The following is a 21,700-nucleotide window of genomic DNA, read 5'->3' as shown; positions in this document are numbered from 1 at the left end:
TACTGAGCCACCTCTCTGCCCCAAAGTGTATTTTTAAAAGAGATTTATTTGTTTCAATTATATGAATACACACACTGTAGCTGTCTTTAGACACACCAGAAGAGGGCATTGGATCCCATTACCGATAATTGTAAGCCACCATGTGGCTGCTGGGAATAGAACTCAGAACCTCTGGAAGAGCAAGCAGAACCAAAGTGTTTTTTTGTTTTTAAATATTTATTTATTGCATACATGTGGGTATATTGGTCTTGTCTTCAGACACACCAGAAGAGGGCGCCAGATTTCTTTTTCTTTTTTTAAAATATTTATTTATTTATTATATACACTGTAGCTGTCTTCAGACACACCAGAAGAGGGCATCAGATCTCATTACGGATGGTTGTGAGCCACCATGTGGTTGCTGGGATTTGAACTCAGGACCTTTGGAAGAGCAGTCGGCGCTCCTAACCGCTGAGCCATCTCACCAGCCCCTCTTTTTCTTTTTCTTTTTCTTTTTCTTTTTTTTTTTTTTTACAGGGTTTTCTCTTTGTAGCCCTGGCTGTCCTGGAACTCACTCTGTAGACCAGGCTGGCCTCGAACTCAGAACTCCACCTGCCTCTGCCTCCCAAGTGCTGGGATTAAAGTCGTGCACCACCAAGGCCCTGCGAAGGCGCCAGTTCTCATTGTAGATGGTTGTGAGCCATCACGTGGTTGCTGGGAATTGAACTAAAGACCTCTGGAAGAGCAATCAGTGCTCTTAACCGCTGAGCCATCTCTCCAGACCCAAATTGTATTCTTAGTGTATTTCTGAGAACTTACTTCATACAAATGGCTTTGTTTTTGTTTTTATTTTTATTCTTTTCTTTTCAGGGAAAGGGTCTCCTTATGTAGTCCTAAACTGGCCTTTAATTCATTGCATAGCCCACGCTAGCCTGGAACTCTAGATCCTCTGGTCTCAGCTCCAAAGTGCTAGGATTACAGACGGCAGGCTCCTGGACAAAATATGTTTCTTTTAACTCAGTGCATCTCACAGTGCGTCTTCCAGATCAATTGCTACAGCTACTGACTTAAGTGTCCAAGAAAGCTTGGGTCACACAACGCCACGTGAGCTTGGGCTATCCCGAGCTCCCTCCACCCCCACCCCAGACTCACACGTGTTCGTAGAGCTTTTCTATAAGGCGGGGCACCCGCGGCCCCGCCCTTCTCCACCTCCCACCCCGCAACTACAAGTCCCATCGTGCCCCGCGCTCACGCACACTACGCAAGAGCAAGATGGCTGACACGGCGGCCGGGCCTGGTGGCTCCGGAACGGTAAGGGTGGAGAGGCGCGGCGTGAAGCCGAAAGAGTTTGGGTCTTCTGGATCTCTCCCACGGTTTGGGCCACGGTCTCGAACCGAGAAGCCCAGGCCCGCTCTGAGACCCGGGGCTGGAGAGTATCTCTGGCCGTAGGCGGTCCCCGCTGCTTGGCTTTTGGCAGCGGCCTCCTGAATTGCTGCATCTGAGACTTGATTGGCTTGTTCCTTGTTGAGGTGGGAACCCGGAACTCCTTCTGATTGGTCTGAAGAGGCTGTTTTTATCCTCTTACTGGCCGGCCGAAGTTGGAACTTCGTAAAATATTTACTTGCTCTGCCTTTCTCTGCGGTGATGCCTAGCTCTCCTCTGCATCCTGTGGTGGTAGCTGGTTTAATTTTCCTGGTTACTGAAATGGTGTGATGGGACAAGAAGATAGTAGATTTATTCGCTCAGTACCATCATTCGTGTATATATTCTTCCTTTGCTTTTCCCTCTCTCTTCCTGCCTCCTCTCGCGCCTGCCTCTGCCTCCCGGGTGCTGGGAATAAAGGCGTGCCCACCACAGACCCGCTCCTGTAACTTTGCTCCAGAAAGAAGTGAATGGGGCTGGAGAGATGGTTTAGTGGTTAAGACGGACTTGCTGGTCTTTCAGAGGACCTGAGTTTGGTGGAGTGGCTCACAATCACCTGTAACTCCTGCTTCACGGAATCCGGGCCAGCGCGGCACCTGCACTCGCAGGAACACACACACGCGCGCAAAACACACACATCTAGTGGTTCAAAGTCTCACTCTGGGCTTCTGATTTCCAGAGACCGGGAAGTAAGCAATCCACTAACCCTGCTGATAACTACCATCTGGCCCGGAGGAGGACCCTGCAAGTGGTTGTGAGCTCCTTGCTGACAGAGGCGGGATTTGAGAGTGCCGAGAAAGCGTCTGTGGAGACACTGACAGAGATGCTGCAGAGCTGTGAGTACCAAGAAACACTAGGCCCGCTGTTTCCTTTACAGACCCCCCCCCAGCTCCGTGAACTCCATCCCAGATTCTCTCTCCCCTTCTCTTGGAAGACTGTTAGAGACTCAGCTTCAGGCAGAAGAAACACACATGTCCATTGTAGAATGAGACTGTTTCGATGCTTATACATGTGGGAGAGACACAAATAGCAACCTTGTCATTTCAGTCGTCTGCAGCGGCATTAAGTGGCATTAAGTGTTACACAACTCTCAGCGTTATCCATGTCCAAAGCCCTGTATCCCTGAACAACACTGGATTCGGTCTTCTCCACAGCCCCAAGAACGTCTCCTTTCTGTCTTTGAATTTGTTTTTGTTTTTTAATATAACCCTTCCCCGCTTTGGTTTTTCAAGACAGGGTTTCTCTGTGTACCCCTGGCTCTCCTGGAACTCACTCTGTAGATCAGGCTGGCTTTGAACTCATAGATCCATCTGCCTCTGCCTCCTGAGTGCTGGGATCAAAGGCACGTGCCACCACCACCCAGCCTAATCAATCAATCAATCAATCAATCTCTCTCTCTCAATTTACTTATTCATTTTATGTATATGAATATAATGTAACTGTGTTCAGACATCAGCAGTAAGTCTCAGAGGCTGAAAGCATTCTAGACCCAGATAAGATTGTATGGGTGCTGGAGGCTTCCAGGACTAGACCTAGGTTAGCAGACTGAGGTGGTGAGCCCCGAATCTAACAATTACATCAGGCATCGGATCTCATTACAGATGGTTGTGAGCCACCATGTGGTTGTTGGGAATTGAACTCAGGACCTCTGGAAGAGCAGTCAGTGCTCTCCCCACTGAGCCATCTCTCCAGCCCAACATATCTCTTTAAAAATGACTCTTCTTTCCTTGTGTGTGTGTGTGGTAGGGACTGCATGCATGCCGTAGCACATGGATGGACATCAGAGGATAACCTGTGGGAATCAGTTTCCTCCTACTGTATGAGTCTCAGAAATGAAGCTTAGGTCATTGGCGGCAAGCATACTGCCGAGCCATTTCACAAGCTCGACTTTTGCTTTGTATTTATTTATTTTTTCTTTGTTCTTCAGATAAGTGGAATCTGAAAATATTTGTCCTTCTTGTGCCTGGCTTATTTCATATACATAGTATTTCAGAGTCATAGATTTCATTCCATTTAAAGAATTTAGATTTAAAGAATATAGATTTCGGGGCTGGCGAGATGGCTCAGTGGGTAAGAGCACCCGACTGCTCTTCCGAAGGTCCAGAGTTCAAATCCCAGCAACCACATGGTGGCTCACAACCATCCCCAACAAGATCTGACTCCCTCTTCTAGAGTGTCTGAAGACAGCTACAGTGTACTTACATATAATCAATAAATAAATCTTAAAAAAAAAAAAAAAAAAGAATATAGATTTCATCATTCCATTTAAAGAATGTCATTCCTTATGAAGGCTGACCAGATGCTCTGTTTGTAGCTGGGTATGATGGGCACACCGTAATCCTAGCCCTTGGGAAGTGGAGGCAGAAATACCAGGAGTTCAAGTCCAGTCTCTGCACATGGAATTTGAGGCTATATGGGAACCTGTCTCAAAACCAACAAGCAAACCATTGTACGTTTATATCCGAGTTGGTTTATCCATTATTCATCTGTCAGTGATCAATTCTTTCCCACCTTTTGATTGTTGTGAATTTTGTAAATGTATCTTTTATTTGCTTGATATAATTGTTAGCTTCAGGGCTCACCACCTGAGTCTGCGAACCTAGGTCTAGTCCTGGAGGCCTCCAGCCTCCATACAATCTTATCTGGGTCTAGAATGTTGTCAGTCTCTGAGACTTACTGCTGAATGAGCTCGCCCCTTCCTAATTCTTTCTGAATCTGCCTGACTAGTCAGCTCAGCTGTTCTGACTCAAACTCCTCACTAAGCTGGCTGAATCCGGCTTCTCTCAGTTTCTTACTGAATTGCTGGACTTGACCTCATACTAACGTGGGCAATCTGTCTAATCCTCTGGCTCCTTGTCCTCTAGCTCGTTCTGTCTTCACCTGTGTCTAGCTTGTTCTCTGTATAACTGTCCCACGAAAACGACCTCCCTTCCTCTTTCTCTGCACTACCCCTGAAGTAGCTTCCCTTTCCTCTCTCTCCTCATGAGGGTTGGGCAGATCCTATTTTGTCAAACCTTTCTCTGATTCATCACTTTGTCTGCCACTCAATTAGAACATGGGTGCTTCCTTCTACAAACTAACTTTATCTTCATTGTTTGGGATTAAAGGTGTGTGCTAGGGCTAAGCCACACCACAACTAGAAACAGGTTTTTCTAGTAAACACCACAATCTCAAGGTTCACAGTATGAACAAATATCCTGCAACAGAATCTGTGCTGCTGTGTGTGAATGCACACAAGTGCCTGTTTGAGCCCTGCCTTTGGTCACTTGGGCATATAAATAAATAAATAAGTGTATATATATATATATATATATATATATATATATATATATATGTACATACACACACACATACACACACACACACACATATATATATATATATATATATATATATATATATATATATATAGCATAACTGGTGGCCCACCTGGTAATCTTATTTTGAACTTTGGAGAAACTCTGGCCTTTGATCCTTGTAGACATCTCAGAAATCGGGAGAAGTGCTAAGTCATACTGTGAGCACACAGCCAGGACCCAGCCCACACTGTCGGACATCGTGGTCACATTGGTTGAAATGGGTAAGTGTATCTCCGTTGTAGGATCACCAGAGAACGGGGAAGCCTGGGGGGGTTTCCATGTCTGCTGAGTCTTAATTCCATCCTATTTCCCCTGATCTGCTTTTAGTTAGAAAGGTATGAGGAAGGAGTCCTTGGACCCTGTCTCAGAGACCTCCCAAGTCCCTGTGGGAGTTCTCTTGAGAGGCAGAAGAGTGGCTAAGCTGGGATTTAAGTCCCCATTCCACACTGATAGCTCCCCTTTCCTGTTCAGTATCACGCCAGGATCAGAACATGGCAATGACTAGTTTTCTTGTCCCTAGGCTTCAATGTTGACACTCTACCTGCCTATGCAAAACGGTCTCAGAGGATGGTCATCACTGCACGTAAGTGGCTTTGAACTCTGATACTTAGTACGTACTCAGTGATTGTAGTGTGCCTTGGAGGGAGGAGAGGGCAGGCACCAGAGAGGCAGCTGTTTTCCTGCTGTGGGCTCCCTCCCTCCCAGTCCTTGGAGTGGTGAGCTGCTCACAGACTGGCTGTGTCCATGCAGTGGGATTAAACTGTGAAGGTCAGTCTCCAGGCAGCTGCACCATGTCTGAGCTGCTGCTGTTACATTTTAGCCCCGAAGAGCAAATGACCATACAAAAAACTGTGACAGTTCTTGCTTCTCTAGATGAGGGTTTGCAAGGGCTGGGGTCTGTGGACAAAGTGTGCTTGCTTTTGTTAGTAACAGTTTCTTGGCATACAGCTTATTTACTCACCGTATGTGATTGCTTTCACGTGGCAAAGGCAGAGGTTTTCGGTTTGCTTAATCTGAACTGTTGCTATTTCGTGGATGCGCCTGTAATCCTAGTACTTGTGAGGAGGTGGGGGTGCTCTAGAATTCTAGTGTACTGTAGATAGGGAGGGCTACGCTAGCCTGAGCTACACAGGTGGACTTGGGCTCAAAAAAGAAGCAAACAAAAATCTAAAATACTTATCATGTATCCTTTTATATAAAAAGATTTATTTAGTCTGCTTTAGATAAAAGTGGGTCCCTGCCGGGCGTGGTAGTGCACGCCTTTAATCCCAGCACTTGGGAGGCAGAAGCAGGCGAATTTCTGAGTTTGAGGCCAGCCTGGTCTACAGAGTGAGTTCCAGGACAGCCAGGACTACAGAGAAACCCTGTCTCAAAAAAAAAAAACAAAAAAAAGGGGCTGGTGAGATGGCTCAGTGGGTAAAAGCACCCGACTGCTCTTCCGAAGGTCAGGAGTTCAAATCCCAGCAACCACATGGTGGCTCTCACAGCCATCCGTAACGAGATCTGACTCCCTCTTCTGGAGTGTCTGAGGACAGCTACAGTGTACTTACATATAATAAATAAATAAATAAATCTTAAACCCCCCCCCCCCAAAAAAGTGGGTCCCTTATGCTAAGTAGGGAGTAACTGCTTTAGTGTTAGGACTTGAGGGGGAAACTTGTTTATGTTTGGTTTGGTACAGGTACAGGATTTCTTTCTGTAGCCTTCGCTGTCCTGGAACTCACTCTGTAGACCAGGCTGGCCTCGAACTGAGGGATCTGCTCGCCACTGTGTCCTGAGTGCTGGGGATAGAGGCGTGCAGCACAACCTCCTGGCTGTACTCGTATCTGTACGTGTGTGCATGCTCATGCCGCGGCATGTGGGTGGAGGTGAGGACAACGTTGAGGACAACGTTGTGGAGTTGCCTGTCTCCCTCCACCATGTGCCTCTTAGAGAGTGGCTTGGTGACAAGCCCGTTTCCCCACTGAGCCATCCCCACAGCCGCAGAGAGAAGCAGCTTGTCACAGATTGAAATATCAAGCAGGGTTGGAGACATTAACTAGTTGCGATCTGTTGCAGCTCCAGTGACCAATCAGCCAGTGACCCCCAAGGCCCTCACTGCAGGGCAGAACCGGCCCCACCCGCCACACATCCCCAGCCATTTTCCTGAGTTTCCGGATCCCCACACCTACATCAAAACTCCGGTGAGTTTGGGAGCTGCCCAGGGCCTGTGCGTGTGTGAAACATGACTGATGGAGGTTGCAGGGGAGAGTAACCTTCAGCTCCCTGAGGACTTTCCTACGGGGATGCCATCTTGATATGCAATTACCCCTTTCATCATAGCCCTTGGAAGGCTGAGGCTGAAGAGTTGCTGTGCATTTGAGGCCAGCCTGAAGTACAGAGTGAGATGTTGTCTCACAAAGAGAGACAGAAGGGGAGGAAGCACAGAGTAAAGCAACCTGGCCAGGAAGAGTTAGGGTTTATTTGAGAGGTTTTATGTGTGTGAGGGTTTCATCTGTGTGTGTGTCGTTGGATCACCTAGAATTGGATGTGGGTGCTGGGAATTGAGCCCAGGTCCTCTGAAAGAATGGCCAGTGCCATTTTAAAGTTATTTATTTTATGTTGGTGAGTACACTGTAGCTTCTTTTTTTTTTTTTTTTTAAGATTTGTTTTTTAAAGATTTATTTATTTATTTATTTATTATATGTAATTATATGTCCTCAGACACTCCAGAAGAGGGAGTCAGATCTCCTTACGGATGGTTGTGAGCCACTATGTGGTTGCTGGGATTTGAACTCAGGACCTTCAGAAGATCAGCTGGGGCTCTTACACACTGAGCCATCTCACCAGCCCAAAAGATTTATTTATTACATTATTTATTATATATTATTTATTTATTATTATTATATGCAAGTACACTGTAGCTGTCTTCAGACACACCAGAAGAGGGTGTCAGATCTCATTACGAATGGTTGTGAGCCACCATGTTGTTGCTGAGATTTGAACTCAGGACCTTTGGAAGAGCAGTCAGTGCTCTTACCTGCTGAGCCATCTCCCCAGCCCCCCACTGTAGCTTCTTTACACAACAGGAAAGGGCATCGTATCCCATTACAGATGGTTGTGAGCCACCATGTGGCTGCTGGGAATCGAACTGGGGACCTCTGGAAGAGCAGTCAGTGCTCTTCTGCTGAGCCATCTCTCCAGCCCCATATAGGAGGTTTTTGCCTGCATGTGTGTCTATGCACCACATGTGTGCTGGTGCCTGAAGAAATGGTACCAGCCTTCATGTAGGTATTGGGAATCAAACCGGGGTCCTTTGTAAGAACAAGTGCTTTTAACCCCTAAGCCAGCTCTCCAGCCCTCGAAACATCTTTAGAAGTTTAAAACCTGCCTTTCTGTCAGGAGGAGCTGGTTTTGGTCCTCTCTGCCACTGCATTGTAAAATACGTTGAGGTCCTTCTCATCTTACTGGATTCCGAATATCTCTCTGAGATGCTCAGCAAGGGGCTAGCATGCCAGAGTCTCCTGTCCTTGGCTCTCTCAGTTCTGCTTACAATTACAGCATCAGTCTGGTTTTCTCTCCTTGTTTAATATTTACACTTATTTCCTTTATCTGTGTGGGTGGGCGCTCATGCACAGTGTGTGGCTTGCATGGATGGGAGGCAGTCAGAGGGGGTGAGGGAGTTGCCTCCGCTTTGAGCCATGTCCTGCTGACAGCTCAGGTGCTCAGGCGTGGTGAGCGAACGCCTTAACCTGCTGAATCTCACCCTCAACCTGTATTTCCCTTCCCTCCCTCTCCCTCGTCCCCCTCTCTGCGTCCCTCCCTCTCCTAGAGCAGGCTGGCCTTGGCCTCACTGATACCTGTCTGGATATGCCACCAGGGCCAGTATTCTGTGCTTCCAAGGGAAGTCTTTTGGACCAGTGCGTCTGTTTGGAGAGGGTGGACTTAAGACAAGGGGATGGTACTGCATGCAGATGCACATGGGCCACCACTCATACACTGTAAGGTTCCAAGTTACTCTGGTGGCATCGAGGTTCCTCTTAGTGCTCCTTGAGGGGTCCAAGCCGTCTTTGAGGATCTGTGTCCTACACCTAAAGCTAGCTGCCATGGAAGCCAAGCATAGACACAGTCAACTATGTAGTAAATACTTGCATTTTTTTAATGAATGTTTGTATACTGAGATGGTCCTCTGTTGTCTGCTGTCCTCGGAAGGACATAGCTGCAGCAGGTCAGGGCCTGAGGAGAGCTGAAGGGGGTGGGAGCTCAGCCTGGTATCTCTGTTCTTCTCCTAGACATACCGTGAGCCAGTGTCTGACTACCAGATCCTTCGGGAGAAGGCCGCATCTCAGAGACGAGACGTGGAGCGAGCACTCACCCGCTTCATGGCCAAGACAGGCGAGACCCAGAGTCTTTTCAAGGATGATGTCAGCACTTTTCCTTGTGAGAGCCACCCCTCTGAACCCTGTTGTTTGAGATAATCACACCGTCTTTCCTTGCTCTCAGTGAGGTGTGGAGAGATGAGCATGCCTTTGTGGCTTTCTCTAGTGCACTTTATTCTTCAGCTCTATGGCTCCTTCCTCCGTATCCCAAGAGCCTGTTCCTACCCGAGGATTCCCAAGCAGAAAGCCTCTCCTATGTTGTCTGCAGTGAGTTTAGGTTAGTTCACGGTGGCTGAGGCCTCAGCAGCAGAGAAGTGTGGAAGTGGTGTCTACAGCCAGTTGCCCATCACTGTTCTTTCTTTCATGTCACAGGAGGCTTTGCTGACTGTCTCACTTACCTCTAGGGGACCGTGTGTGGTGTAAATCTGAGTGGGGAGATTGGCACATTTATTCAGTAAGCACCCACTCAGTGCTTGTTAGGTGCCTGGCTCTGCAGTCACTGGGGACAAAGATCAGCAGGTGCTAACTAGCCCCTCCCACAGCACCTCAGCCAGCCCTTCCAGACCCGTGAGTTAGTAACTCTTACAGAGGCATAGGGAAAGGGAAATTCCTAGCTCAAGGTCATGGCAACTGGGCAGCACTCAAACCTGGCTCCCTCTGGCTACTTGACAGACTCGAGTCTTTCTTCCACTTCCCAGTGATCGCTGCCAGACCGTTCACCATCCCCTACCTCACGGCCTTGCTTCCTTCTGAGCTGGAGATACAGCAGATGGAAGAGACCGACTCCTCGGAGCAGGAGGAGCAAACAGATACAGAGAACAACGCTCTTCATATCAGCACGGTGGGTCCTCCCCTTCTGCCTGCCTCACAGCAATCCCAAAACAGCCTGTCCCACATCCTGCCCCTGCCCCTAGGAACTGAACAGGGCCTTCCCCAGGTCTCTGGCTGGCTGTTACAAGCTTGCATGATGGGCTGTGTGTCCAGTCTCCATCATGAGACACACCTCCTGGGGAGTCACACATTCAGCAGATGGTGAACGAGCACTGTAAGGTCCAGACCCTGGTCCTGGTCTGAGGAACTAGTGTGGAGCAAGACAGATAAAGCCCCGCCTTCAGGAACTAAAGAGACTAGAGATGGAGCTGTGGAGGTGGTGGGGGATTACAGGTGACATTTGGGTAAAGACCTGAAGAGACTAACGCCTGCCCTGCTCATCTCTGGAGTTTCCAGGCAGGGGACAGAGCACATGCAGGGCCAGCCTGAGGTAGAGGGAGCTAACTCCTGGTACCTCCTTCTGTGTTAGACTGCAGACTCACACTTCCATACTACAAAGTACAATAAAAGACTGTTACTGGCACTTGTTACTATTCTGGTAGCCTGCAAAATGTAATCGTGTTAGAATCCTGGTCCTGCCTCTGCCTGCTCTGTGCTGGGATTATAACCCAGTCACATCTCACTCTGACCAGTTTAAACTGCCCCCTTGTGTCCTGATGTGAGGTGTCTCTCACGCCCTTGAGCGTAAGGAGCGAGGTGTTTAGAGCCAGTGCTGTTCTGTTCTGTTCTCTTCTGTCGTGTGAACTGGCTCTCGTGCAGGCAGCCTAGAAGTTTAACCTTTTCCTCTCTTATGAGAAATCTTAGCAATCATGTACTCAGTAAACATGGGTTGGCAGTGAGCATGTGTCTGCCCGGGATACAGCAGTGACCCCAGTATATAAAACCTCTGCCCCCCCTTGAAAAACCTTAAAAAAAAAACAAACAAAACAAGCAAAAACAAAAAACCCCTCTGCTCCCGAGAGCCTGTGAAATCATCCCTTACACGTAACTCAAGACGAAACGGTTCGCGGTGAGGATGGAGCCTTTGCTTCCGATAACAGCACACCCAGGGAGGACCAAGCAGAGGCTTGAAGGAGAGAGGAGAGCCGAACCATCACTGCCGTCAAGGGCCAGAGCAACATCAGTGGTTGGGATGGAAAGACAGGGAAGGGAAGAGGAAGGGAGGGCTGCTGGGATGGGCCCGCTGCTTCAGGAGCTGGGAGCAGAGTTGCAGAGGAGCACCGAGCCAGGGAGGGACACTTGCCAACTTCTGCAAGCATCGTTGATGGCTACGATGACGGTGGGCCCCAGTCACAGGGATGTAGGCCAGGGACAAGTGTGGGTCCCTCTCCTCAGGTGGCCACAGCAGAGGCAGTGCAAATGCTCTCTTTGTATCGATAAGTAAAGCCAAGAGGATGACCTAGCAGATGGGAGATGTGGCAGAAAAGAAACAAGTGTGGCTGCAGAACTCATCAGCTCCAGGCGCCTGAAGGGTGGTGGCTTGTCCCCACAGCAGGAAGAGTCAGGTAGGGCACCCAAGGAAAGCTGACGCACGTTGATGTGCGGTGCCTGTGAGATGCTTGTACAAAGCATTTGATCTGGGAACTGGTGGTGGCACAGACAGGTTGCAGTTGGAGTCCTCAGTGTGGAAGCGGAAGCCATAGCTGGGGGACAGATAGGGTTGTTGGTGCCTCCACGCCGGCCCTGGCTTGAGGCTACCTGTGTCTGAAGGGGCAAATCGTAGCAGTAGCGTTTCTACAAGCTGTACTCCATAGAGAGACACAACATCTAAATTGTGGGCCCTCCATGTCGCTCTCACCGATTGTTTGAGGTACAATTGAGGCAGCCTTTGAGTAACTTTGGGGTTTGGATGTGGAAGGGTGGTGGACTGAGGACATGGTAGGCAGTCCTCTGTTAGGCCCATAAGAACACAGGATGGCTGCTTGTTTTGTTTTGTTTTGTTTTTAAGATTTATTTATTTGTTATATGTAAGTACACTGAGGCGGTCTTCAGACACACCAGAAGAGGGCATCAGATCTCATTACAGATGGTTGTGAGCCACCATGTGTTTGCTGGGATTTGAACACAGGACTTCCCAGAGAGCTGTCAGTGCTCTTAACTGCTGAGCCATCTGAGCGGGGGTCAGATAGGCCTTTCCCATACCTGACACATCAGCGTGGTTGCTCTTATAGAGACAGGCCTGGAGTGGGGAGTCAGCGGACCTTCCCCATACCTGGTGCAACAGTGTGGTTGCTCTTAGGCTCTGGTTTTGAAGAGGGACTCTGCGGTGGTTTTAGTGTGGAGGACTCGAGCACATTACTGAATGGGGATGGCTTTGCAGGGAGATGACAGTTAATGAATAGTGAGGAGATGTTGCAAAACCTAGAAGCCATACAGAGTGTTACGGCCCAGTAAGCCGGAGACTGGTGTCTGTACCCCAGCCCAACTGTCCCTTGAGATAAAGCCTCTATTCATACTTTTTTTTTGCCATCTGGTCACGTATGAAGGTGTCCTGGTTGGGGTCTGAGGCCTCCTTTAAACTCTCAGTTCCTCCAGGGCACCCGTGGTGTGTCACTGGGAGGCGCTGCAGGTCAGCTTTTGGTCACGGCGTGCACAGCCTGGTCAGGCTCTGGGTGTGGTGGTCCATGCCCTGGCTCTGCTACCACTGCTCAATAAAGAAGTACAGAAACAAAGCTGGAAGCCAGAGTGTGGGGGCTGGGGAGAGCATACACATGATAAGGAAAGGGGAGTCAGTCACCCAGGCGTCCAGCAGTGTTTCTAATGAAGCCATGGACTCGGCTTTGCCTTGTCAAGCTCCACTTCAGGATTCCAGAAAGTTCTTGAATATGCTGAAATATGGTCATTGGCTCTTTGTTCCAAGTGCCAGAAATGAGAGATTTGGGGGAGATGTATTAGACCTATGTTAGTTGGGGCCTAGGAGACAGACAACCTGTGCACTGAATGTCCTGGCCCTCCTGTGTCCCTTATACCAAGATACCCATGGTTACGCCCTTTCCTCATCCCAGTGCATTAGACTTCCTCCCTGAAGCATGTAAATTCTAACCTCCTAGGTCTCCATTCTTTATGTCCCCACCTTCTGAAGATGTCAAAGACCCTGGAGTGTATCACTTTGTCAGAGTTCACAGTTTCACTGTCCAGGTCTCATCGAGGCAGGCAGATATGGCAGCACTGGGAAGGCGGTGCTCTTGTCTCCTCATATCTCATTAGACACCAGAGTGGCTCTTGTCCCGGGCACAGTCTCCTTCCTCACGCCACTGGTATTCTGCTTTATTCCGGCTTTTGCCCAAAGGACGATTCCGGAGCTGAGAAGGAGAGCGCTTCTGTTCTGCAGCAGAGCTCCTCCTTGTCCGGCAGCCGGAATGGCGAGGAGAGCGTCATCGATAACCCCTATCTGCGGCCCGTGAAGAAGCCCAAGATCCGTAGGAAGAAGTGAGTGGGGGCTGGCTCCAGCCCGCTCCAGCCTGCTTGTCTGCTCCTTGGTAGGAATAGGCTGCCCAGTGGGTGCAGCTTGCTGGGCACTGCTCGGGCAAGAGGAAGGCTTCCTCTGCTTCTCTTCCTTGGCTCCCACGCGTACCCGCTTCTCTCTAGTGGCTGTGTCCTGCCAGCTGTAGGCTGCTCGTGCCTGGGAGAACAGGAGGGGCCCACAGCAGCCTCTGTGGTTCTTCTTCTTTCTAGGTCCCTCTCGTGACCCGAGAAGGAAGCTGCCCTGTAAAGGAGAGAACACGCTTCCCTGGGGAGTGAAATCACGGAGGGAAGAGGAGGGTGGCGTCCTTCTGGCCTGGGCCAGGCTGTGTCATTTTAGTAGCAGCTTTGTGTGAAGACAGCCTGTTGTGCTTGACTGTGAATGGAGGAAATGTGGTGCGGTAAAGGACGGTTCCGTCCCCTTGGCCGTGCTGCTGCAACTGTGCCGGGGACTGCTGGTGACTCCATTGATCAATCATGGGACTTGATTCGTTTGGAACCTGGAGGGCCAGGGAAGAGGCAGAACGACGCCTATGGCTCTGTGCCCTGCCGAGAAGGCGGCCATGTGTACCTTCCAGCCCTCTTGGATCCCTCTCGCTGATATAAATGCAGAGAGGTCTCACTTCTCACCTGGACCCCAAGGTTCCTGCTGAGTGGATTGAAAATGACTATGTATCTCATTGTGTTGGAAACAGGCCCACAGCCCACCTTGGATCTAGGGCTGCCAGGAGCTAGGAACAAAGGTGTCAGGATCAATCAATGACAGTGGCCATGGGGTAGCCTTGATCTCTGACCAGCATTTGATTAAAGCTGACCACAGTGGAGTCAAACCAATCCTGTGGCTTCAAAAGGAGCCATGGACTTAAAGCACCGTGAAGAGTACTTAGCAGGTAGGAGAGGACTAAGCCTAGCTGTGAAATGCAGCTCTGGTAGAAAGCTACGTGCCCACCTGCTGGACGGAGGGGGTGAGAAGACCCTGCTGAGACCCTCCACCCCACCCCACACTTCCCCCTAATCATGAATCTTCGTGCCTCTAAGGAAGGATGACAGGGACACATGGAAATTGACACAACGTGGATAAGTTGTCCTTGGGTTGGAATGCCTCCTCCATCCTGACGGCTGCTGCTGCTTCTGCTACTGCAGTCTTGCTCATTTTCTCTCCCCACCCCTCCTGTTTCAGAGATAGGCTCTCTCTGTAGTCCAGGCTATCCCAGAATTCAGTGTGTATCCCAGGCTCAGTGCCTTCCTGCCACCTGCTGCAGGTATAGGTGCAGGCCACCATGCTTGGCTTCCAGGCAGCTGGTAGAGGCTCCACCTTCCCCGCTGATTCTCTGGAGGGAAAGAGCTCTGTGTCTGGAATTGGAGGACAAGAAATGTCGAGAAAGTGAGCTTCCTCAGCTCCGGACCAAACAGGACTATTTCCGTCGTGACTCAGAACTTCCAGGACCTGTGTGGCTCCCGAGAGCTTGTGGTAGACTTGGCTACTCTGGGCGAGTCAGCTGAAATCCAGTCAAGGTCAGACAGGAGCGATCACACCTTGCTGTTCCCGATGTGACTAGCGAGCACATCTGTAATTCCAGCACCATTGTCACTGGCGTTGGGAACAGTGTGCAAGGTGGGGGTGGGAGGGGCTCTTGCCTGTGACCTCAGAACTGCGGTGCAGTCTCTCTCTAGGAAGAGAGATTTTGTGTTAAAGCATATAATTCTCAATGTGTATTTATATATTTCTATTTTTTATAATGGGGGAGACTTATTGGAAGGAGAAATGAAGTGTGATTTATGGGAGGCCTGTAATAAAAATTCATAATAAAAACTTTGTAAATGACTCAGACATAGGGCCTCTCAAATGGTAGGCAATGAAGCACTGTACCCAGCTTTTCCTGTGACTTGCTTTAAACACGTTTTCTGCATGCTGAGTGGTGGTAGCACATACCTGCAATCCCAGTATTTGGGATACTGAGTTCAAGACCAGCCTGGATTATATAGTAAGTAAGCCCCAGCCTCAAACCCAGAACAAGTTGTTAGTGTTCATTTGTTTGTTTTTAAGAATTTTAAATTTTTATGTGTATGATTATTTTATCTGCATGCATGTATGTGTGTGTGTGGTTCTCTCAGAGGTCAGAAGAGAAGGTTAGATATGGTGGAGTCTGAGGTTGTGAGCTGCCTTGTGAGTGCTAAGCCATCTCTCCAGCCCCAAGTTGTTAGGTTGTTTTGTTTCATTTCTTTAAATGGCCAGGGTAGAACTTGTTCTGTAACTCAGGCTGCTGGAAGTCCTCCTGCCTCGGACTTCCTAGGCAGCTGTGATCCCAGTCCTCAGGCCCAGCTCCAAGTCTAACATTGTCAGTCCTAGCTCATCTGTGTCCCTCCACCCACTGACTCACTGTGTATTCCTTACTGGATGATCTGCCTCTGCATCCCAAATGCTGGGATCAAAGGGAAGGCTCCTCGGAGGGAGGCCGAAAGAGGGCACTGGATCCCTTGGAGCTGGAGTTAGAACAAGTCTGCCACCTGTGGATGCTGAGAATCCAGCTGCTCCACCAACCCCTTCCTTTGCAGGAGTGTGTGGGGGTGTGGGGGTGAACTCGGGGCCCTGGGGATGCCAAATAAGCCTCCTTCCACTGAGGACCCATCTCAGAGGCCACAGTTCTGTTTTACACATCGCAGATTACGAACACTCACATAGCATTAAAAGCAAATGTTATGGCTCTGCAGCTGAGGACGGGGTGGGGGTGGGGGGTGTCTTAGGCCTTCTGCCCCAAGCTCTGCTGTCTCCCTTAGATGCTTAGATGCCTTCCGGTGGTCGGAGGTTCTGTCCCTCTAATCACTCCATCATACGTTCATGTACTGACTGGCCCACGAGTGGAAGAGATTGGACATGGCCCCAGGGTAGGGTGGTTTAAGTCAGAAGTACATGCTTAGCTCCAGCGGGCCATTCTGGGGTATAGACCTTGTCTCAAACATCCCATCCCTCCACATACACTGTGCACACACATACTCCACATAAAAGCATCCTACGTGGCATCCTTCCACCCCACCCCTGGAAACGAAACATCTGCTTTCCATGAAAGGTGTAGCTTAGCACAGTGACGATCATGTTGCAGGGCCCCCGCTGCATGTTAGTTCCTCCATCCCCTGGGGTTCTGGTCATTGTCGCAGGATGGGAGGTAGAAGCCACCATCTCCTGGGTGCATGTTCCAGGGAACAGGCAGCGAAGAGGCCTAGGCAAATGGAACTTTGAGTTTCCTTATAAGAGCAAGACCTAGAAGCTGTTTTGCACACCCCGCACCCCAGCCACCAAGCACGGGGTGGCTTTCTTGCAAAGGAAGTGACGGTGTGTGGCTTTAGCTAAATGGCTCTGGGCCTAGGTAAAAAATGAGGGGCTTTTCACTGCAGAAAGAACAGACTAAGGCTTGCGGGCAGTTTAAAACCTGTCACTAAGGCGGGCTCAGGGGAATCTTGTTGAGCAGTGCCAAGCGCCTAGTGACATGGCCACTTTTGCAGCCAGTCCTAGACACCGGTGCACTGCCAGGTGCTCTTCAGGCCCTGGGTCAGGCCAGCCTCTCCTGGTGTGCGACCAGTAGGTTATCGCTTCCTCTTTGACCTTGTTCCTTTGCCTTCTGTTGTAGATGTCCTCGGCCAACATCTTGGTCTTTCTTTGATGTTTTTTCCCCATGTGCCTACCCAACCAGAAGGGTCTTGGAAGTGCCATCTCTCATGCCAGGGACATGGTTCCTCTGGTCCTCCACCTCCAGACGTTTCTGCCCAGCTGGTCTCAGCATCCAACTATTTGTACCCAGTTGTCTGGTTTTTGTCCTCTGCGTAGACCATGCTAGGTCTTGTTCATTTGTGTTTAGACAGCACACTCTTCCTCCCTGCCAGTCTGATGCTGCCCCACCCAAATGCGCAGGCTCCCTGCTCTTCCCCAGCCACATCCCCTGCCAGGGTAGACCATTCTCAGCCCTGCAGTAAGACTGGAGATCCTCCCAGAGACTGGCCACCCCTAGTCCAAATGTCTCCAGTGCAAACCTGGCCAATGAGGTCCCCTGACAGGTCTTTGTCTTGCAGGTCACTCATCCTCCTGTGCGCTATTTAGCAGATAGAGGTCCAGAGCCTCTTGTGTATGCTGAACGCTTGGCACGGTGCCAACTCTAATGATACTCTGCTGAACAAGACATACATAGTTCCTACCTCCAGGGAATTCACTCTAGTGGGAAACTACACAAAATGAAACTAAAAGTGTTGTAGGCTGTAGAGGGTGCCAGAAGGGGCTTCTACCCTGCAGGGAGAAAGTCTTCACTTGGCTCCTGGTTGTCCTGTGCCTCTCCTTCCAGCCCTTCAGCCTGTCCCCCATTCCACCCTTCCCTTCTGCAGTCACTCAAACAGCAGTTGAGCTTTTTCTAAGGGAGACCATTTGGATACAGACACTGACAAATACCAGGGTAGACCTAGGTCCCTGCTTCCCCAGCTCTTACAGTGTGTGTGTGTGTGTGTGTGTGTGTGTGTGTGTGTGTGTCAGCCCACAGTGTGTCTGTGTGTGTGTGTGTCTGTGTGTGTGTGTGTGTGTGTGTGTGTGTGTGTGTGTGTGTATGTGTGTGTGTGTGTATGTAGGGGATGGAGGGGCAGTGGACAGCCCACAACACACGTGGTATGTCAGTCCCGTGGTGCCATCAGAGACCTGGAGGAAAAGAATTGAAGGATGGGACAAGGAAACTAAGAGCCATAAGGGGTAGGTAGTGTGCAAAGCTTGGGCTACTAACCTGGGGAGCAGGCAGTGGCCAAAGCCTTCACAGAAGCCAAGCAGGCACTGGGGCTTGGGAGGAGAGGCTGGGGGAGGGGCCAGCCAGAGAACCGAATGGCCTGTCCTCCACCCACCCTGCTTCTTTCAGGATCTCTGACAGGGGATTTGAGACCTGTTGATATAGGCCATATGAGCAGCCACTTTGTGGGGGCAGAGTTTGGTGCCGTTCTGGCAGGGCAGATAAAGGCAGCACTTGTCACAAAATAGGGCAGGAGGAATTATTGTGGGAGCTGCCCTTTAAAAAAAAAAAATGGCCTAAGAAGAACGTTGTAGTTGAGTAGAGCACAAAGTGCAGCCATCTTTGTGGAAAGAGAACAGCAAACAAGCATACTCTCTGTCAGAGGCAGGAGCGTGTGTGCCCCCAGACTGTAGGCAGACTTGCACGGGAGGGTCAAGTGGGCTCAGTTCAGCAAGGGCTTGGGGTGCTGTTCAGAGGGAGATGTGGAGGCAGAGGACCATAGGCAGGGCTGGGAACAAGGTCAGTCAACTCCTCACAGAGGGTGGCATTTCCCAGTTAGGATTTATGGTGGGGTGAAGGGGTGGAGCAGCTAGAGCTAGCCATTCAGGAACTGGGGGGGACGGACTGGCCCTAGCCCCAGAGAGCCAAAGTGTACCCTACCTAAGAAGAGGCAGGAAACAGAAACCTACTGATAGCCTGGAGGACACCCTCCTGTGGAGGCCTGTGTTACCAGGGAGATGGGTAAACAAGAGGGAACCTGTTCTGCCTCCTCTGACCAAGAGAAAGAAGGGGGCTGGTCTGAGGCCTCTGCTGAGATCTCAGTGGGTGGGGTTGGCCCAGTGAGCCTTTGAAAGAGGAGGGTAAGCAGAGGGAGGATGGGAGGGGAGGCAGAGGGAGGAGGGGAGGGGAAGGTAGGCAGAGGGAGGAGAGGAGGGTAAGCAGAGGGAGGAGGGGAGGGGAGGCAGAGGGAGGAGGGGAGGGGAGGCAGAGGGAGGAGGGGAGGGTAAGCAGAGAGAGGAAGGGAGGGCAATAGAGTGCAGCTTGGAGCTGGCCTGAGAGGCATGAGATCCAGGCCTCCTTGGGCCTGGGGCTCTTGTCCCATCTCTGTGGAGCCAGTGTAGAGTCAGTTGTAAGGAGGCCTTGCCCTTGTAAAACCTGATTATACCAGGCTGGGGGTGGGTTGGGGCATTTCTGTCACTTCCACATCAGTAAATCAGGACGATCCCAGGAAAGGGCAGCTGGAGTGGATGAGGCTTCCCATGTGGTGCTAGGAAGAACCACACCCCTTTATCCTGAGGGTCCCAGGCTCTCCAAATGCCCCAGGGCCCAGTGCCCTGCTGGGCACACTCTCTACCACTGCGTGACATGTGACATCCCCAGCCCAGAGGCATGCCCAGGGCAGAGCAGGGAGGCTCTTCCCAGTGTCTTTGTAGGAACAAGAAGAGCCTGAGCCTTGTCGTTTATTGCCACCTCTGAGTTTTCCTGGTGACAGGTTTATCATTCTTCTGTTTCGCTCAGGGTCACCCAGAAGCGAGTGCTTAAGTCTCTGACCATCAGCGTGCACAGCCCCAGCTGCCAGTCTGGGGAGAGGAACCAAGCCTACAGGTACAGATTTGTCATGGATGCTTCCAGCCCTGGAAACAAGCGCAAGGAATTTCCCCTCCTGGTGTTTATGGTTTAGGTCCTCTCCATTTGCTTACATCATTGTTCCGTCTTTGTTAGAAGCTATTTTATTGACTCGTGAACAGATGATGTATGAATTCAGCACAGAACTTGGAAGACAGAAGAAGATATAACACGTACCTCCCTCTCCCACCCCAGGCTCTCTGGCCTTTCCCCGAAGCTCCTGATGAGTCAGTATGGTTTTATGTACCAAACACACATGTAAATATACCCTTTTATAGCGGGATAGATACCGTATAAACAGTATTTTCTCCTAGTGGTTAGTGTGTCCTCTGTGCGAATAATAAAGAATTTCTTTTTTTTTTTAAGATTTATTTATTATTATATCTAAGTACACTGTAGCTGTCTTCAGACACACCAGAAGAGGGCGTCCGATCTCTTTAAAGATGGTTGTGAGCCACCATGTGGATTTGAACTTAGGACCTTCAGAAGAATAGTCAGTGCTCTTAACCTCTGAGCCATCTCTCCAGCCCAATAAAGAATTTCTGATTCAAGGCTCTATAGTCCTGTGACAGAGGTTCTTTCTGTGCTCATCCTTGTGACTTGTTGGGTGACAGACGGGGCCTTTACACCTTCTGCTTTGGGGGGGGGGTGTTGTTTGTTTGTTTTTCAAGGCAGAGTTTCTTGATGTAGCCCTGGATGTCATAGAACTTTCTCTGTAGACCAGGTTGGCCTCAAACTCAGAGATCTGCCTGTCTCTGCCTCTCAATTACTAGGACTTAAGGTGAGATGTGCATCATCACCAGGCCCTGTCTTTTTTTTTTTTTTTTTTTTTTTTAAGATTTAGTTTTAGCCAGGCATCATTTGGGAGGCAGAGGCAGACAGATCTCTGTGAGTTCAAGGCTAGCCTGGTCTACATAGGGAATTCCAGAATAGCAAGGGCTGCTTAGAGACATTCTGGAGAGAGAGAGAGAAGAGACAGAGACAGAGAGAGACAGAGAGAGAGAGAGGGACAGAGACAGAGAGACAGAGACACAGAGAGACAGACAGAGAGAGAGAGAGAATGAATTAGGTGGAGGTGTATATGCATGAGAGACTGGTACCCACTGAAGCCAGCAGAGGGCGCCAGATCCCCTGGAGTTGGAGCTACAGGCAGTTCGTAAACTGTCTGATGTGGATGCTGGGAATGAAACTTGTATCTTCTGGGAGAGCAAGCTCTGCATGTTCCTTTTCCATTTTGAGGACCCATCTGTTTCATTTTATGTATGAGTGCTTTGCTTGTATGCACATATGTGCACCACCTGTGTGTAGGACCCACAGAGGTCAGGAGGGGGTATCAGATCCCCGAGAACTGGACTTCCAGATGCTTGTGAACCACCGTGAGGGTGCTGGGAGCTGATCCTGGCCCCTCTGTAAGAGCAACGAGTGCTCTCCTTAAGCACAGAGCCATTTTGTCAACAGCACCCCTCCTCCCAGCTCTTTTGTGTGTCCAATCAGTTAATATGTGTGTGTGTGTGTGTTGCTTTGCTGCACATGTCTGCTAAGCAGGTCACCCAGTCCTGAATCTGCCAGTTCACACTCCCACTGAGCGAGTGCCTGCCTCTTCACCATGCAGTGGCCTGAGACCAGGGAACGTTTGCTGGTCTGCTGGTAGGAACCAGTGTCTTCCCATGGCCTGATCCCAGGGCAGTCGAGTGCTCAGAGGAGGGGGCAGTCTCTTTCTGGGTCTGGGGCTGGTGACAATTGCGTTGGACATTCAAGATGACCAAGTCAAAGGAAGTGAGGGAGGAGAGAGGGAGGGAAGGACGAAGGACTAGGCAGGAGGGAGAGACACAGGATACCCTGAGTGGCTCGGACTAAGTATGGCAGTGGCGGCGAGGCTGCAAACAGACCCGAGAGCTTTCTGGCC

At 50.1% G+C, this 21,700-nt stretch overlaps 1 protein-coding gene across 4 annotated transcripts; it reads left to right on the top strand.

Annotated features, from left to right (window-relative positions):
* Positions 1 to 1,199: 1,199 nt before the first annotated feature.
* On the top strand, positions 1,200 to 20,157 carry Taf8 (TATA-box binding protein associated factor 8). Of its 4 annotated transcripts, NM_022015.4 has the most exons (9): positions 1,230 to 1,290; positions 2,081 to 2,237; positions 4,883 to 4,981; positions 5,281 to 5,343; positions 6,819 to 6,943; positions 9,032 to 9,179; positions 9,817 to 9,959; positions 13,239 to 13,378; positions 13,625 to 15,471. In NM_022015.4, the coding sequence occupies exons 1-9, from the start codon at positions 1,252 to 1,254 to the stop codon at positions 13,635 to 13,637; spliced, it is 927 nt and encodes a 308-aa protein (NP_071298.1). In that variant the 5' UTR covers positions 1,230 to 1,251; the 3' UTR covers positions 13,638 to 15,471. The 4 variants fall into 4 exon arrangements, 3 of the variants coding, with proteins under 3 accessions (XP_006524829.1, NP_071298.1, NP_001343219.1); XR_003952171.1 differs by having other exon boundaries at positions 1,200 to 1,290; positions 9,817 to 13,378; positions 13,625 to 15,242; XM_006524766.3 differs by lacking the exon at positions 13,239 to 13,378 and having other exon boundaries at positions 1,200 to 1,290; positions 13,625 to 15,321.
* Positions 20,158 to 21,700: the final 1,543 nt, after the last annotated feature.

This window comes from Mus musculus, chromosome 17 (assembly GCF_000001635.26).
Source record: "Mus musculus strain C57BL/6J chromosome 17, GRCm38.p6 C57BL/6J".
NCBI classification, from domain to species: Eukaryota; Metazoa; Chordata; class Mammalia; order Rodentia; family Muridae; genus Mus; species Mus musculus.
This window is presented reverse-complemented; position numbering and strand designations above follow the sequence as displayed.

Excerpts from the sequence above, each read along its gene's own strand:
- Taf8 (NM_022015.4), top strand. The coding sequence starts at position 1,252 with ATGGCTGACACGGCGGCCGGGCCTGGTGGCTCCGGAACG. Across the intron at positions 9,180-9,816 it reads TGATGTCAGCACTTTTCCTT|TGATCGCTGCCAGACCGTTC; the intron begins GTGAGAGCCACC and ends TCCACTTCCCAG. Across the intron at positions 9,960-13,238 it reads ACGCTCTTCATATCAGCACG|GACGATTCCGGAGCTGAGAA; the intron begins GTGGGTCCTCCC and ends TTTTGCCCAAAG.